At 48.5% G+C, this 16,104-nt stretch overlaps 2 protein-coding genes across 2 annotated transcripts in view; one reads left to right on the forward strand and one right to left on the reverse strand.

The window, feature by feature from the left end:
• The window catches only part of LOC119275511, a 14,503-nt gene extending 4,194 nt beyond the window's left edge, over positions 1-10,309 (forward strand). Inside the window, exons 2-9 of the mRNA XM_037556376.1 lie at positions 501-592; positions 1,288-1,367; positions 7,284-7,325; positions 7,399-7,526; positions 8,030-8,210; positions 8,296-8,474; positions 9,021-9,269; positions 9,518-10,309. Coding sequence (XP_037412273.1) covers positions 501-592; positions 1,288-1,367; positions 7,284-7,325; positions 7,399-7,526; positions 8,030-8,210; positions 8,296-8,474; positions 9,021-9,269; positions 9,518-9,761 — 1,195 coding nt within the window. The 3' untranslated portion in view covers positions 9,762-10,309. The remainder of the gene's footprint in view (positions 1-500; positions 593-1,287; positions 1,368-7,283; positions 7,326-7,398; positions 7,527-8,029; positions 8,211-8,295; positions 8,475-9,020; positions 9,270-9,517) is intronic.
• A 128-nt stretch (positions 10,310-10,437) lies between these two features.
• Positions 10,438-13,125, reverse strand: LOC119275512 (3-methyl-2-oxobutanoate hydroxymethyltransferase 1, mitochondrial). Its single transcript, XM_037556377.1, has 5 exons — positions 12,639-13,125; positions 11,713-11,919; positions 11,466-11,612; positions 11,021-11,074; positions 10,438-10,924 (listed from the first exon to the last, which is right to left on the reverse strand). Exons 1-5 carry the CDS (start codon positions 13,026-13,028, stop codon positions 10,673-10,675), a joined length of 1,050 nt encoding a protein of 349 aa, XP_037412274.1. The 5' UTR covers positions 13,029-13,125; the 3' UTR covers positions 10,438-10,672.
• Positions 13,126-16,104: the final 2,979 nt, after the last annotated feature.

The following is a 16,104-nucleotide window of genomic DNA, read 5'->3' on the forward strand; positions in this document are numbered from 1 at the left end:
GAAAAGTACAAATTTCGATGCAAATCGATGGAACGTGGTGTGACGTGGAGCAGTAGCCCATGGAAACCAAACCTTCTTCTTCCTCTAGCGTGAGGCCATGCCATCCATATCGCGAGTGAAACAGTGATGAACATGAGAAACATACTTCACCAAAAATGATGTCCTAAGTAAGTGCGCTGCCATGCAAGTAAGGGAAGCTGTGTGCCGGTTGGGACAATCGCCGGAAGGGGCAGTCGCACCCTTGATCATGTGGTTCATCCATACCCATTCTAGCGATCATGCATGCACGGCCCAATCGACACAAGCTCATCGTCCTGTACTTCACTGCTGCTGGTGGTGGCTCCGTCGCCCCGACCGATAGCACACTTGATCAGTGATCACCCTCCGTTCTAATTGAACCAATATGCGGCATAAATCATTGTTGCCTGCAGCATATAATTATGCAATAGTTGTGATAGTATTTTGGTCGCTCATTTTCTGTTTTCGAAATAATGTTTCAGGACTCCTACATGGTTTAAAAGGATATTGTCACCATTGAAGAAGAGCGACAATGATCCAGTGTTTAGGTTTTTTATGGATCTGAATGATTCAGGTATTCTCTTTATAAATGTTTTGTTTTGTTTATCTGCTGGATGCATTATGAATTTAATAATTATTTAATTGGTGCAGCAAGTTCTTTTATTTTTCTTTATATTATTAATTTTTTGGCTACATTACATCCACCGTGCATTCTTCTGTACAAAACCTCAGAATATTTTGGCAACCTGGCATTTAGATGAGAGTGGCAAGGAGTCACAGTCCTCCCCGTCTTGCCAGCTTCCTTTAATCAGGCCCAAGAAAACTAAGAAGTATGCTGAGCTGATGAGCAGTTCTGTGTTTGTAGTTTTCCCTGAACCCAAACCTGAGCATACCCTCCCACACCCACCCACGCCTACATAGAGACACCAGAACTCGTACACCGGATGCTGAAGTGGACAGTTGCTCGCTCACAAATAGAAGGTTTAGGATTGTCTGTTGGGCATGGTAAAAGCATTTCTCGGAGTCTTATTATCATGCATTTCTTTGGGTTTTATTGTCAGTATCATGTATTGTGTTCTATGCTCATTGCAAGCCTGGATTTCTTATGTCTACAAAATACAAACAACACTGTTGCTAAGCAATATTTCCTTCCATTAATAATACATATTATGCCTGATTTGTGAATTCTGGATTTTACACAATTAAGCTCTTCAAATATTCAGTTATTTCAGACAAATTCTTTAAACTAACCCGCTTTAACCTCTTCAGTGTCCTATGTTAAGCGGCTAAATGTCCCAAGTGGTATGGTGGGGGCTTGTCGCCTTGATGTAGCTTATGAACATTTCAAGGTATATGGCAACAAGAAAATTTTCTTGTGATATTTATGTGATTCGGTATCACACTTATATTTTATTATGCATGAATTTGTTTTCTTTGTGCGATTCTGTTTTATTGCTTAGCACTTCAAATCTAGTACTTCTTCATAGTATGCTACTCTATCTGGATAGCATAACCCAGTAGGGTTAAATTTTCATTTGCTAGATATTGAGATGTGTTTGGTCAGTAATAAACTATGCAGTTATTACATCATGTCTTGGAAAAACACTTCAAAATTAGCTTCCATCAATTGGGCGTGGTTTGAAATATACCACATTGACACTATCCAGACTGCAGATCACCATTTGAAAAAGTGTTTTGGCATTTCCAGATGCTATTTGGCTATTTAATTCCAGTTTGCTCTTTGAGAATGTCTATTCATTTTTTTTTCGAGAAAACGCAAAAGACCTTTGCGTTTCTTTTCATTGGAAAGGTAGGGAGTCCGTTACAGTCGTCCTAGGACGAATAATCAAGGATCGGATACAATGCTCAGTGCACATCCCATGAAGGGGGTAGGACTACTCTAAGGCCTGCTGCTCCGGCCTTAGCCCAGGAGCTGGCTTCCACCTTGATCCGGTCGACCAGCGTGCCTAGGGAGGGCGTCGCGCTGTCGAAGACATAGCTGTTCCTATGCTTCCAGATCATCCATGGCACGAGAAGTGCTACGGATTGCAGGGCCTTGCGTTGTGTTTGCGGTGTGCCATCCTTGGCATGCTGCCACCAGTCCATGAGGGTGGGTTCCTGGTTGGGGATCGGCGCCGGTATGCGTAGCCAGGCAAGGGTCTCGTGCCATGCCTGCCTAGCGAAGGGACAGTCAAGCATGAGGTGCCGGATCGTTTCCGGTGCCTGATCACAAAGAAGGCAGCGCGGATGATGCTGCAGTCCGTGGCGGGCTAGTCGAACGGCAGTCCAACAGCGATCCAGGTTGGCAAGCCAATGGAAAAACTTGACCCGAGGGGGAGCCCAAGCCTTCCAAATCAGCTTCCAGGAGTAGGAGTGCAATGATCCTTGGAAGGTGGCCGCGTAGCAAGACTGCGCCGAATAGATGCCACTCGCGGCCCACTTCCAAATCAGCTGGTCAGGGGCATCGGAGCGTGGCCTGCTGCGCGAGTTGCCAAAGCTGCAAGTACTGGCCGATCTCGTGGATGCCGAGGACGCCCTAGATGTCACGGGCCCATGTGTTGCCGTTGAGGCCTTCGGCCACCGTTCTGGCTTTGCGCCGGCGTTTGGGGATGTAGCTGTAGAGCTGGGGCATGAGCTCGCCAACCGAGTGCCCATTGAGCCATCGATCCTCCCAGAGCAGGGCATGCAGGCCGTTTCCGATGGTCATATAGGTGGAGGCAAAGAACAGAGTACGCTCGTTGCTGGAGAATTGGAGGTCCAGCCCTTGCCAGGCGCGTCCTTCATCCGTTCGCGAGAGCCAGAGCCACCTCAGTCTGAGCGCGAGCCCGACGCGCTCGAGGTCGCGAACCCCAAGGCCGCCAAGCGCGAGAGGGCGGGAGACATGACGCCAGTTTACATGGCAGTGCCCGCCGTTGGCGACGGCACGCCTGACCCAGAGGAAACCTCGCTGAATCTTCTCGAGCTGTTGCAGTGTTTTCTTCGGGGGAGCAAATGCGAGCAGCTGGTACACCGGGATGGCGCATAGGACGGACTTGACGAGGGCCAGCCTGCCGGCCCTGTTCATGAGCCATGCTTTCTAGGTGGGTAAGCATCCAGCGACCTTGTCGACAAGGGGTTGCAACTGCCCGGCGAAGGGGCGACGCGTCGTCAGGGGTATGCCGAGGTAGGTGACCGGGAGCGCAGCTGTCGAACATCCCAAGCTGGTGATCAACTTGGAGGCAATCTGGTCCCCGTGCAAGAGCGTTGCCGAGCTCTTGGCATAGTTCACCTTGAGGCCAGACGCTTTGCCAAATAGGTCAAGGATTTCCTTGACAGCAGTCACGTCGCCCTCCGTGGCATGGCAAAAGAGCATGACGTCGTCGGCGTATAGAGATATAGCCGGTATCGGCCTCCGCGGATGCAGTGGCTGGAGGATGCTTGTTTCATGGGCGCGCCGAATCAGCCGGCCGAGAGTGTCGACCGCAAGCACGAACAACTGCGGCGACAAGGAGTCGCCCTGCCGTAGCCCTCCCTTATGCCATATCGGTGGGCCTGGCACATCGTTCAACAGGTAACGGGTGCTTGCCGAGGACAGGAGGATGACAATCCATTCGAGGAAGCGATTCCCGAACCCAAACTTGCGCAGGACCTCAAAGAGGAACGGCCAGGAGATGGAGTCAAAAGCGCGCGTGAGGTCGAGCTTGAGCATCACCCTGGGGGCCCCAAGTTGGCTCAACAACTTGAGCGATTGCCTGACGAGCACAAAGTTGTCGTGGAGGCTCCGTCCGATGATGAATGCGTTTTGATTGCAGCTGACAAGGCGGTCAAGCTTTGGCGCAAGCCAGAGCGAGAGGGCCTTGGCGAATACCTTGGCCACGATATGAATGAGGCATATCGGGCGGTAGTCGCGCAGCTCCTGGGCGTCGGCGCGCTTCGGCAGCAGCGTGAGGAGGGCCTGGTCGAGCTTATAGAAGCCGCGGCCACGCAGCTCAAAGAGCTGTTGGAACACATCCATGAAGTCCTGCTTGACGATGCTCCAGCATGCACGGAGGAATTCAGCATTAAAGCCGTCGGGCCCAGGTGCCTTGTGCGCGGGAAGGTGTTTCACAGCTTCCCAGATCTCCTCGCAAAAGGCCACGTCAAGGTTGGAGAGATCGCTCCCCTCGATGAGCAGCGACAGGTCCACCGAGTGGTCGCGTTCGACCGCCGTGCCAAGCAGTGCGTCATAGTGACGGAATGCATCCTCGACCATCTCGTCGTGGTCAGTGAGTAGTGTGTCGTCCACGGAGAGGTGGAAGATGCGTTTTTTCTGTCGTTGAAACGAGCATTGCCGGTGGAAGAAGGCAGTGCTAGCATCGCCGTCTTTGAGGGTGGCAATGCGGGCGCGTTGTCCAGCGATCGTCTGTTCCAAGGATACGAGCCTGAGGTACGAGACTTTCAACTGTTTGCGCAGCCAGTCCTCCGGGGACGTGAGGATGCGGTCTTCCTGGGCTTTGTCAAAGCGCACAATGAGCTCTCTGGCGATGGCCAGCTTGGTCTTCATGTTGCCAACCGCTTTGGCACTCTCACTCGTCAAGCAACGCATCGTGGCTTGGAGGCGCAACATCAAGCGGCGGAAGGGGTCGGGCTCGTGAACGGAACCCCAAGCCGCGACCACCGTCTTGTGGAGTCCGTCTAGGCGCAGCCAATGTTCCTCGAAGTGGAACCTGCGGTGCAAAATAGGTGCAGGGGCGCAGTCCAGCAGCAGTGGGGAATGATCTGACACGACGGATGCCAGGCACGTCAGGTGGCATTCGCCGTGTCCATCCTCCTAGTCCGACGTGCACAACACACGGTCAAGGTGCACCAGGGTCGGTGGCGATTGCTCGTTCGACCACGTGGGGCTCCATGCTGACCAGGCCACGGTAGCATGCCTTTTCGTGGCTGGGTGATCGTACACGCCGCCGTGCCAGGCGGGGCAGGCCAGCCCGTCGCCATGGCCACACTGTCCGCGCAGGAGGTTTGGTCGTCGGTGCGCCAGCCGAGGCAGTCCACTGCCATGCCATCAGCGTGGCCGGCGAGCTGCGTCTCCGTGCGTCTGCGCTTGCGGCCGCGGCGGCGTGCGCGTCCAGGGCCATGGCCCGGCCTGTCGTCGTTGCCGTTGCCGGCGCCCCTGTCCCAGTCTAGGCCCGGTCCCGTTGGCGCGCGAGGGGGCGCAACTCTGAGCATCTCGGCGCGGACAATGTTGATGGAGATAGGGAATGTGAGCGTTCTGATGGACGGCGTGTCGGAGCTAGAGCGTGCAGGGATTTGCTCGAAAACCTCCAGGACGGCGGCGTGACGAATGCCAGTGGGGTCGTGTGTGCGTTCGGACAGGCGGAACGTGGCGAGTTCGGCACGGGGGAGGGTGTGGGGGTGGAGGCGCTCGATCCAACAGCTCCTCCGGAGGATGTGCTCGGCGGTGGAGAGGTGCCAGGCTTGGGCTGGAATACTGTGGAGTTCAAGTTCGACGCGGTACTCAAACTCGCCGGAGCCTGCTTGGGGAAGTTTGCTCCAAGGGCGCATCGAGGGAGAAGTGGGACGAGCGGATGAAGTGCTCGCCGGCGAGGCGGTCCATGGCGGCTTGCGAGCCGAAGAGGATCAGAAAATCCTCCGGATGATGCGCGTGCACGGTGAAGTCCCCGTCGACCAGACCGAATGAGTCGTAGAGCGCCGCGGCGACCTCGTCGGCGGAGACCTGCTGGCGGTTGCCAGTGACGGAAGCCACCAGCGTGCGAGCCAGGACCCGTTCCGCCTCCTCCATCTCCACGGTGTGCGACACTGACGCGCTCTGGCTTGAGAGAGCGGGTGTCAGGCAGCGGCGCGGCCGGAGCAGCTTGGGGAGGTAGGCGTAGGAGGGTGGCCTGGGTGCGAGGAGGTTCCACGTCGGTCCGCCGGGGGTTGCCAGGGGGGCACGGGGGCTACGTTCCGCCTCTTGGCTGCGGGCGTCACAGGAGCGGGAGTCATGGCCAGAAGTCGGGCAGCGGCGACATCTGATGTGGTTGGTGCAGTCCCTCACGTGGTGGCCGGGGTCCAGGCACCGGAAGCAGAGCCCGGCCACCTCTTCAGGAGAAGGGTTGCGCGGGCAGCGCGGAGGGGAGCGGGGCGCGTCAACCTGGCGCGGGTGTCGGCGTCGGTTCCTGCGCCTTGTCTGCTGGAACCCGTCCGCATCAACCACGTTGGCGCTGGAGACGCCGGACGCGGTGTACCTCGGAGCGAGGGCCGAGCCGGGTCCTGGCAGGCTGCCTGCGTGGCGCCGCCGCAAGTTCAGGGGCAAGTTCAGGGGCAGGGGGTGCTGGGGGCGCCGGCGACACAGGGGGAGCCGCGAGGCGGCGCGCGACCTCGCAGTAGGAGCGTGCGGAGGACTCGCTCCCCGAGTCGAGCCAGCGGTCGCCGGAGGACACACACTCGTCGGAGAGGGTCACACCGCGGTCGGCGGGGTCAGCGCTGGAGGACGCCATGGGGCTGGAGGACTGGGGGAGGGAGGTGGAGGTGGGCTACCGGCGGGGATTCGACGGCGGCAACATAACAATATTTGTACTCTACAGTTGAATGTTCCAATAGTTCATGTCAAGCTCAACTTTTTCTTTATTGAACATTAAGTTTATAGCCTGCTTTGATAGTACTGGCATTGAAATACTGCATTATCTGCACGCGTCTTGGTTGCAGTTGCCGTGCAGCAAGCTGGTAGCAGTAATAGGCTTGTACGTGCATATTTGTGAAGGTGTAGGATAAAGTAGAAAGAGCTTAAGTGTCCATGTTGGATATGAATTCTCCTTTAAAAGTTAAAACTAAGTAGGGTCCAATTGAATTAGGATTTAGGAATATAGTCAAGAGTTTCTGTTCTGATCTGATTTGTGTATCAAGTGAGCTGTTCTATATAAAGGACAAGCATGCACTCATCTTTTAGGGTCCACAATTAACAAAGTTCCAATAAGCCTCAGAGCCTCTCTTCTTTGTTGGGAATGAGGCCAGACACCAGACGGTAGTGGGCAAGTGCCCTATGCCCTGTCTTCAGACCATTATCCTATCCAAACTACCCGTTAGACCAAGATCCATAACAGTTGGGCTCTTCTATTTTTCTGCATCATATTTGTAGATGTTATGCACTATGCTTGGTGAATTGTTATGGCCCAATACATATACACAATACAAGGTGTGAAAAGTTAAAAGAGAATCTCCTTCGATATACCTTCTTTTTTTACCTTTAAGCATTATACATATGGCATGTTGCGTTCAATGTATTCATGAAAATTGTTGTTTTGCAGGAAAAGCCTCACATGTTCCAGTTTGTTCCAAACGAGAAGCAGGTTTGTGCTTAAATATTTCAGTTTTGCGGATACCTTAACATGTGAACATAAACTAATTTTCTTCTCCTTTTAGGTCAAAGCTGCTAATAAGCTCTTAAAGTCAATCCCACAAAGGGGCAGAAAGAAAAAACTTGCTGGTGTCCCTGTTTTTAGTGCTCAAAATTTGAATATTGCAGTGGCAACAAATGATGGAATTAGATGGTATGGATTAAATTCTTTATTCTCCATTGATCATTTCCCCACAATTTGGTCAGGCCATACTCTACCAGCATGCTACCACCTTGTTCAGTTTGTGTTACGTTTGACATGCATCTTTTTGTGTGAGCTGACATTATTGACAAGCAAACAATGATGCCCTTTTAATTAGGTTCTCTGCAGAAATGTTACTCTGGAGATCCACCTTTCAGATTTACATTTGCTTCCTTTTCTTAGTCAATTCGTTTTTTGTCAAGTATGCTTCTGTTTAACAGTTTCCCTTTTCTGCATGATATCCTTGGTTCCTGTCAAATGTTAATTAGGTTCGATTATCTGCATACGGTCCATTTACGCGTGCTCTTAGACTCTGCCATGATGTTTCATGTGCTATGTACGTTGATTCTTGTGCATACTAGATGCTTCTGCCTATGCCAGGAGAAAATAGGAGATTGTTATGTCATAAATATTTCATGAAAGCATAACATGAATTTCGTTGCTCATGATTTCAGGTATTCACCATACTTTTTTGATAAAAGCTTGTTGGACAATATTCTCGAAGCTTCAATGGATCAGCATTTTCATTCAATGATTCAAAACCGCCATATACAACGTAGAAGAGATATTGTTGATGATAGTTTAACATCAGAAATACTTGAAGAAAGTGCAGACAGCTTGCTTGAGCCTCCAGAGGTACTATGATCATTCAATGCATAGAAAATATTTAAGTTCCTATTTGTGGACTGTTGGCCTCATATTTTGAGTAACTATTATGCAGATGCAAGAATTGATGAATGAGATTGGTCCAGCTGGAATACCATTAAGTGTTGTAACAAAAGCAGCTGAGATCCAGTGTCTTGATGTTGTTGATAAATTACTTTTAGGAAATAAGTGGCTCAGAAGAGCTACTGGCATACAACCACATTTTCCTTATGTTGTTGATTCATTTGAAGAAAGGTACCGATGCAATACCACTCTTATATTAGCCTATTTCTTCTCTCAAATTTTGTAGAACTGTTCCTTCTTCTGTAGTGACTTATGGAGGGAAACTAACTACCGAAGTTGGTAAATTGTACTTTTAGAGGCTTTCTGGATTTGGATTACATTTTGATTGTGCATGACCTATTTTTGCATATTTAAACAAGTATAGTATCATAACTTGATAGCTTGATGGCCATACGCAGTATAAATTGTTAAAGTGCCAAACCTCTAGGTTCATTTAGAGGCTGTTATTGCAATATTACCTCCGTCCCAAATTACTTGTCTTAGATTTGTCGTGTCTAGATACATCCGGAGGGAGTATAAGATATTCGATTATCTGGCCTCAAGGGTGGAAGTCGAACTTATCTTTTGGAGAGCTACAAATAGGAACTTTTGAAACTATTGAACAAGCAAAATCCATCTCTTTGTTGTATCAGTAATAGCATAAGCTATTTGATTAGTGTCCATTGCATTGCCTTCATTTTGAACTACTAACATCTATATTTTGTTCAAACCTTTCAGGACAGCAGTTTCAGTTGACAGGGTTGCTACCTCGAGTAATACTTCAACTGCCTCTAAGGATGCTGACTACTGCCCAATTGATCAGCAATCTCAAACTTTGGAGTCAAACATTGATAGCGGCAACCACAGAAAACACAATAGCCGAGATCATGGCCAGTCTCACTTCCCATTTAGCAATCTACTTTCTAATATATGGCCAGGGCACGATAGAATGTTCAAACGGCAAGAAAATGACTCCAGATCCAGAAGGTTTGTTCTTCAACGGCATCCTCTTTAGGTCTTTCCCCTTTCTCGTTCATGGTCATGCACAAAAGCATGTGTTGCGCGGCGCATGCATCTCTTGATCTCACATGAAGTCAGTTGATACTGGACCAAACGTGGCTTAAACTTTTGGAACAAAAATGTTTTAAAATCATAATTTATCCTACTGTTGTTTGTTAGGATTTATCTGGATTGTCTGTCCACTTATTTTTGGGTCCTCTTGGTTTGATACACAGATATGATTCAAGCATGAACAATGATTTGGAAGCAAATCCTCTTCTACCCAAAATCACCATGGTTGGCATTTCAATGAGCGAAGGGGGACAAATGAGCAAAGCCAACCTAAAGAAAACAATGGATGACTTGACAAAAGAGTTGGAGCAAGCAGGCGAAAAAACGGTCTTCGGCGGTGAGAAAGATCCGCTGTTTGTTGCCAACGTTGGTGATTACTCCAGGATTACAAAGTTTAGCTCAACATGAGATTCATTTTGGTACACGAGATTCATTCTCACAAAGCACAAGTATGAGCACCACCCCGCTCTTCTCATGAAGAGCTTCTGATTCATCTACTCATCCAGTCGATCCTGGTGCATACTTGATGTCATATGGCGAGCTTCTGATTCATCTACTCATCCAGTCGATCCTGGTGCATACTTGATGTCATATGGCGCCGCAAACGGCGTAAGGTTTCGTATGTATGTTTGTAAAAAAATTAGGTGACGCGCATTCGATTGCCCATGGTTTTGACAGTACATGAGGATTGAGGACGCACACCGGCATGTGGTGGGTCGCAAGATGTTCCTGTTTCCTTTCTCAGAATTTCACAGTAACAGTCTGCCGAAGGATGCTTGTCGGCGTACATGTATACTGAGCGCTTACTGCCATTGTATGCACAACAAACTACTGTAAGGAAGTATGTTGGTCTGAGTTAGTCATGAATTAGACGGTGTATTTGTATATTATTCCGAAACAAAAACAATGTCACTTATTTCCTGACGGAGGGAGTATTTGAAATGGTCGATGAATCAGATAACTGGAAGTCATATATAGATTGAAACAGCTCATACTGATTTATGTTGTTTTTGACCATAGAATTGCCGGAGGCTCCCTTTTGGACAGCTTATTTAATTTTGTTTGACAGAGCTCGCTCCTTGTGTAAGGTGCTCACAACATCACCCTTAAACTAAGTCTCAAGTCACAGTTAATAGCAGCTGCTAGATTGAAAAACATTGCGTTTTTTCAACGTACAACAGCAGCTGTTTATATTTATTCAAAGGCAGACGATACATGCAATCGCCTGGCATCAGACGCATTTAGCCAACACTTGCCTTTCAGCTTTCAGTTTACCCCTGCCCTGCAGTCTTGTACTCCAGATTAAGATTTAACTGAAATCAACTGTTTTCGCTCGGTTTTCCATCATTTTCTGAGTTCTCAGCAGCGGCAGCCGCAGCGTCCGCAGCCTCACCCAAACCCATCTTCTGTAGCGCATTGGCAAAGCCATCAACATCTGTTGCGGTGATTTTATACGGGGTGTGACTGGGGCCAGGGAAAGACCGTGTCTCCACTTCTTGCTTGTAATCTGATAGCGCCTTGTTAATGACACTGCCGACGTTGCCGAATTGCTTGCAGAACTTTGGTGTCACCTGCAGGCAGAGCAAATTGTATAGACTTGAGCTCGGCGCAAATCGCGTAACACGGTAAAATTTCTGGGCAACGCTGAAATGTACGGCCTCGTTTACCTTGGCATGGTGTGGATGCTGCATCATCCCTAACAAGTCATGGTACACCAAGACCTGCATGACAAATGTGTTGACACGAGAGTTTCTGAATAAACATAGACGCCGATTTTCTGGTTTTGGAATACATGGAAACACATATCTTTTTCTCTTTGCATGCTGATAACAGAATATGCAAGACCAAGACGATGCGTAGCATTCAAGTGGCAGATTTGACTAGGTTTCTTTCGGCACAGTTGTTTTCAGTTGTCAGGGAAAAGGTGCTTGCTGTGCTAAAGTCAAGCATACACTGCTACGTTTTGGCAAGGGAAAAAATCAAGCATAGATTGTGCATGCGGTGAGGAAATGCTTACATAACAAATAGAATAAATACAAATAACAAAATTATGATTCCTTGAAAATCAAGATCAGAATCAATGTATGGATAGAGCATGGCGAATAATTGTACCTGCCCACTGCAGAATGGCCCAGCACCGATGCCAATGGTTGGGATTTTCAATGCTGATGTTGCAGCTGCTGCCACCGGAGCTGGCACACACTCCAACACAACCGAGAAGCAACCAGCCTCTTGCAACGCGAGTGCTGTCTCTACAACCTGTACACACAAGCAGAATAACATGGAGCAAAATGTATGTCAAGACACAGGTCATGATACATGCTCACAGTCAAATTGCCAGCAAAAACAAACTAGGCACCTTTATAGCACTATCAACTGTCTTCCCCTGTGGTCGAAACCCACCAAGTACACTAATAGCCTGCGGCGTAAGCCCAACGTGACCCATGACAGCAATTCCAGCCTCCACAATAGCCTTAGCTGCACTGATCCTAGATGGAGCTCCTCCTTCCAATTTGATTGCATCCATTCCACCTTCTTTTAACACCCTCACCGCAGAGTCAACAGCCTGTAAGAAAAGATATATTACATGAAAGCTCAAGCCCAAAATGCCTAGCTCTTATACACTGAAGTTGTAGATACCATTTGACACATCTAGATACTGTATTACCATCGCACTATGATATGCCTCATATGTTCATGTCTATCGTATTCATTGCCATATGATATGCCTCATATGTTCATGTCTATTGTATTCAGCTTGCTCATGAGTTGGGTTATCTATTTTTATATTTGAGATGTAGTAATGTAACTGCATTTACAACTAAGAGCAAAAAATCGAGTCTGAACGTCTTTTTAGCTTAAAAAAACACCATTACAGATATATATTTGTGACAACAATATCAACGATCTATTGAACTTTATTAGCACGCAAAGGTTGAACCATCAGTTTTCTGAACTCAAGGAATATTGGGCTTTGTGACAAACTAGAAAGGAATCAATCAACGAAAATGGCAATCTCCTTAGAGCAGGGAACAGCTAAAGCGACTCTAACAGGACATGCAAAATTACTGTTGTCACACGAACAAGCATAAGCAATTCCTTACTGATGATAGCAACAGGTAACTGAAGAGCTAAATAGGGGGAGTGCAAAGCATGGCACATCTACCAGGCCAGCAGTGGCAAAGACGCAATTGCTCACGGGCGGCATTACTGCAATTTAATTTCAATCTCCACCGGATCGAATCGGAGAGGACGAGAATGGGAGGGACGCCCGTGGTGAACTACCTGCGTGGAAGAGGACTCGTAGCAACCGAAGGAGAGGTCGCCGACGAGGAGCGGCCGCGAGGCGCCTCGCGCCACGGCGCGGCAGTGCTCGAGCATGACGTCGAGGGAGATGGGGAGAGTGGTGTCGTGGCCGTGAACGACCATGGCGGCGGAGTCGCCGACGAGGCAGACGTCGATCCCCGCGGAGTCGACGTGGACGGCGGAGGGGTAGTCGTAGGCGGTGACAACGGTGATGGGCTCCCCCCGGCGGTGCTTCCCGCGGAGGGTCGTCACCGTCACGCGCCGCGCCGCCGCCGCCTCCTGCGGCCGCGGGCCCCCATAGACGGTCGACTCCGGCACGTTGCTCAGCATCCGCCGCGCCAGGCGCCGGAAGGCGTGCCCCGTCGCCATCGTGCGAAGCGGCGGCGTTCGAGTGGGAATCCCCGTTCGAGTGTGGTTGGTTGGTGCGACACGAGAGCGACGCGAGTCTTTGGATACTGAGAATGAGAATTTTGGGGGGCGGGCTTGGTAGGTTGTGAGTGCGTGTGCAAGGGTTTGCGTTCGTACAGTCGTGCTGCGTTTTGCAAGGGGAAATTACTACTGTAAAAATAAAAGGGGCAATGAAATGATTTTCAATTGGAAGTGGGTTATTTTAAACCTTTTTGTGGGATATTTTTTGGGCGTTGCCGCTGCTACGCGTCCGCCGGTGGAGATCCGCCGCCTCACGAGGCATCGGATACGGCGTCACCCTCTACCATTGCAATAAAGGTCGTGTTGCGGTAATTTTCTGCAACATGGGTCATGTTGTAATTTTTTTTTATAAAACACAGGTCAAGTTACAGATTTTTTTTACAATAAAGGTCATGTTACAATTTTTTACATCAAAGATCTTGTTACAATATTTTTTTTGAAACGGAGATCTTGCTATTTTATTTTATTTTTGTAATATTGCCCTTGTTGCAACCTACTACTTACTCCATCCCATAATATAAGAGCGTTTTTGACACATTTTTGTAACAGAGGTCTTGTTGTTGCTTTTCTTAACGAAAAACTTAATGCACACACGTGTGGCATCTTGCACATAGCCCACACGCCTCCATCACCACTCATTTTGCCACGTATAAACAGATGAAATTGTTGGGGAACGTAGTAATTTCAAAAAATTTCCTACGCACACGCAAGATCATGGTGATGCATAGCAACGAGAGGGGAGAGTGTTGTCCAACGTACTCGCGTAGACCGTAAGCGGAAGCGTTATGACAACGCGGTTGATGTAGTCGTACGTCTTCACGATCCGACCGATCCAAGTACCAAACGTACGGCACCTCCGAGTTCAGCACACGTTCAGCTCGATGACGATCCGCGGACTCCGATCCAGCAGGGTGTCGGGGATGAGTTTCGTCAGCACTACGGCGTGGTGACGATGATGTTTTATCGACGCAGGGCTTCACCTAAGCACCGCTATGATATGATCGAGGTGGAATATGATGGAGGGGGGCACCGCACACGGCTAAGGAACGATCACGAAGATCAACTTGTGTGTCATGGGGTGCCCCCTGCCCCCGTATATAAAGGAGCAAGGGGAGGAGGGCCGCCCAAGGAGGAGGAGGCGCGCCCAAGGGGGGAGTCCTACTCCCACCGGGAGTAGGACTCCTCCTTTCCTAGTAGGAGTAGGAGAGAAGGAAGGGGAAGAGAGAAGGGAAGGAAGGAGGGGGTGCGGCCCCTCCCCCTAGTCCAATTCGGACTAGGCCTTGGGGGGGCGCGCGGCCTGCCCTAGGCAGCCCCTCTCTCTTTCCCGTATGGCCCAATAAGGCCCAATACTTCTCCCTGGCGAATTCCCGTAACTCTCCGGTACTCCGATAAATACCCGAATCACTCGGAACCTTTTCGAAGTCCGAATATAGTCGTCCAATATATCGATCTTTACGTCTCGACCATTTCGAGACTCCTCGTCATGTCCGTGATCACATACGGGACTCCGAACAACCTTCGGTACATCAAAACTTATAAACTCATAATAAAGCTGTCATCGTAACGTTAAGCGTGCGGACCCTACGGGTTCGAGAACTATGTAGACATGACCTAGAACTATTCTCGGTCAATAACCAATAGCGGAACCTGGATGCTCATATTGGCTCCTACATATTCTACGAAGATCTTTATCGGTCAAACCGCATAACAACATACGTCGTTCCCTTTGTCTTCGGTATGTTACTTGCCCGAGATTCGATCGTCGGTATCCAATACCTAGTTCAATCTCGTTACCGGCAAGTCTCTTTACTCGTTACGTAATGTATCATCACGTAACTAACTCATTAGCTACATTGCTTGCAAGGCTTATAGTGATGTGCATTACCGAGAGGGCCCAGAGATACCTCTCTGACAATCGGAATGACAAAACCTAATCTTGAAATACGCCAACCCAACATGTACCTTTGGAGACACCTGTAGAGCTCCTTTATAATCACCCAGTTACGTTGTGACGTTTGATAGCACACAAAGTGTTCCTCCGGTAAACGGGAGTTGCATAATCTCATAGTTACAGGAACATGCATAAGTCATGAAGAAAGTAATAGCAACATACTAAACGATCAAGTGCTAAGCTAACGGAATGGGTCAAGTCAATCACATCATTCTCCTAATGATGTGATCCCGATAATCAAATGACAACTCATGTCTATGGTTAGGAAACTTAACCATCTTTGATTAACGAGCTAGTCAAGTAGAGGCATACTAGTGACACTATGTTTGTCTATGTATTCACACATGTATTATGTTTCCGGTTAATACAATTCTAGCATGAATAATAAACATTTATCATGAAATAAGGAAATAAATAATAACTTTATTATTGCCTCTAGGGCATATTTCCTTCAGTCTCCCACTTGCACTAGAGCCAATAATCTAGTTCACATCGCCATGTGATTTAACATCAATATTCATATCTGTATATGATTAACACTCATAGTTCACATCGTCATGTGACCAACACCCAAAGGGTTTACTAGAGTCAATAATCTAGTTCACATCGCTATGTGATTAACACCCAAAGAGTACTAAGGTGTGATCATGTTTTGCTCATGAGAGAAGTTCAGTCAACGGGTCTGCCACATTCAGATCCGTATGTATTTTGCAAATTTCTATGTCAACAATGCTCTGCACGGAGCTACTCTAGCTAATTGCTCCCACTTTCAATATGTATCCAGATTGAGATTTAGAGTCATCTGGATCAGTGTCAAAATTTGCACCGATGTAACTTTTTATGATGGGCTCTTTTATCACCTCCATAATCGAGAAATATTTCCTTAGTCCTCACTAAGGATATTCTTGACCAATGTCCAGTGATCTACTCCTAGATCACTATTGTACTCCCTTGCCAAATTCAGAGCAAAGTATACAATAGGTATGGTACATAACATAGCATACTTTATAGAACCTATGACTGAGGCATAGGGAATGACTTTCATTCTCTTTTCTATTTTCTGCC

This window comes from Triticum dicoccoides, chromosome 3B (genome assembly GCF_002162155.2).
Source record: "Triticum dicoccoides isolate Atlit2015 ecotype Zavitan chromosome 3B, WEW_v2.0, whole genome shotgun sequence".
NCBI classification, from domain to species: domain Eukaryota; kingdom Viridiplantae; phylum Streptophyta; class Magnoliopsida; order Poales; family Poaceae; genus Triticum; species Triticum dicoccoides.

Excerpts from the sequence above, each read along its gene's own strand:
- LOC119275512 (XM_037556377.1), bottom strand. The coding sequence starts at position 13,028 with ATGGCGACGGGGCACGCCTTCCGGCGCCTGGCGCGGCGGATGCTGAGC. Across the intron at positions 11,920-12,638 it reads ACGAGTCCTCTTCCACGCAG|GCTGTTGACTCTGCGGTGAG; the intron begins GTAGTTCACCAC and ends CTTTTCTTACAG. Across the intron at positions 10,925-11,020 it reads AGCATCCACACCATGCCAAG|GTGACACCAAAGTTCTGCAA; the intron begins GTAAACGAGGCC and ends CTCTGCCTGCAG.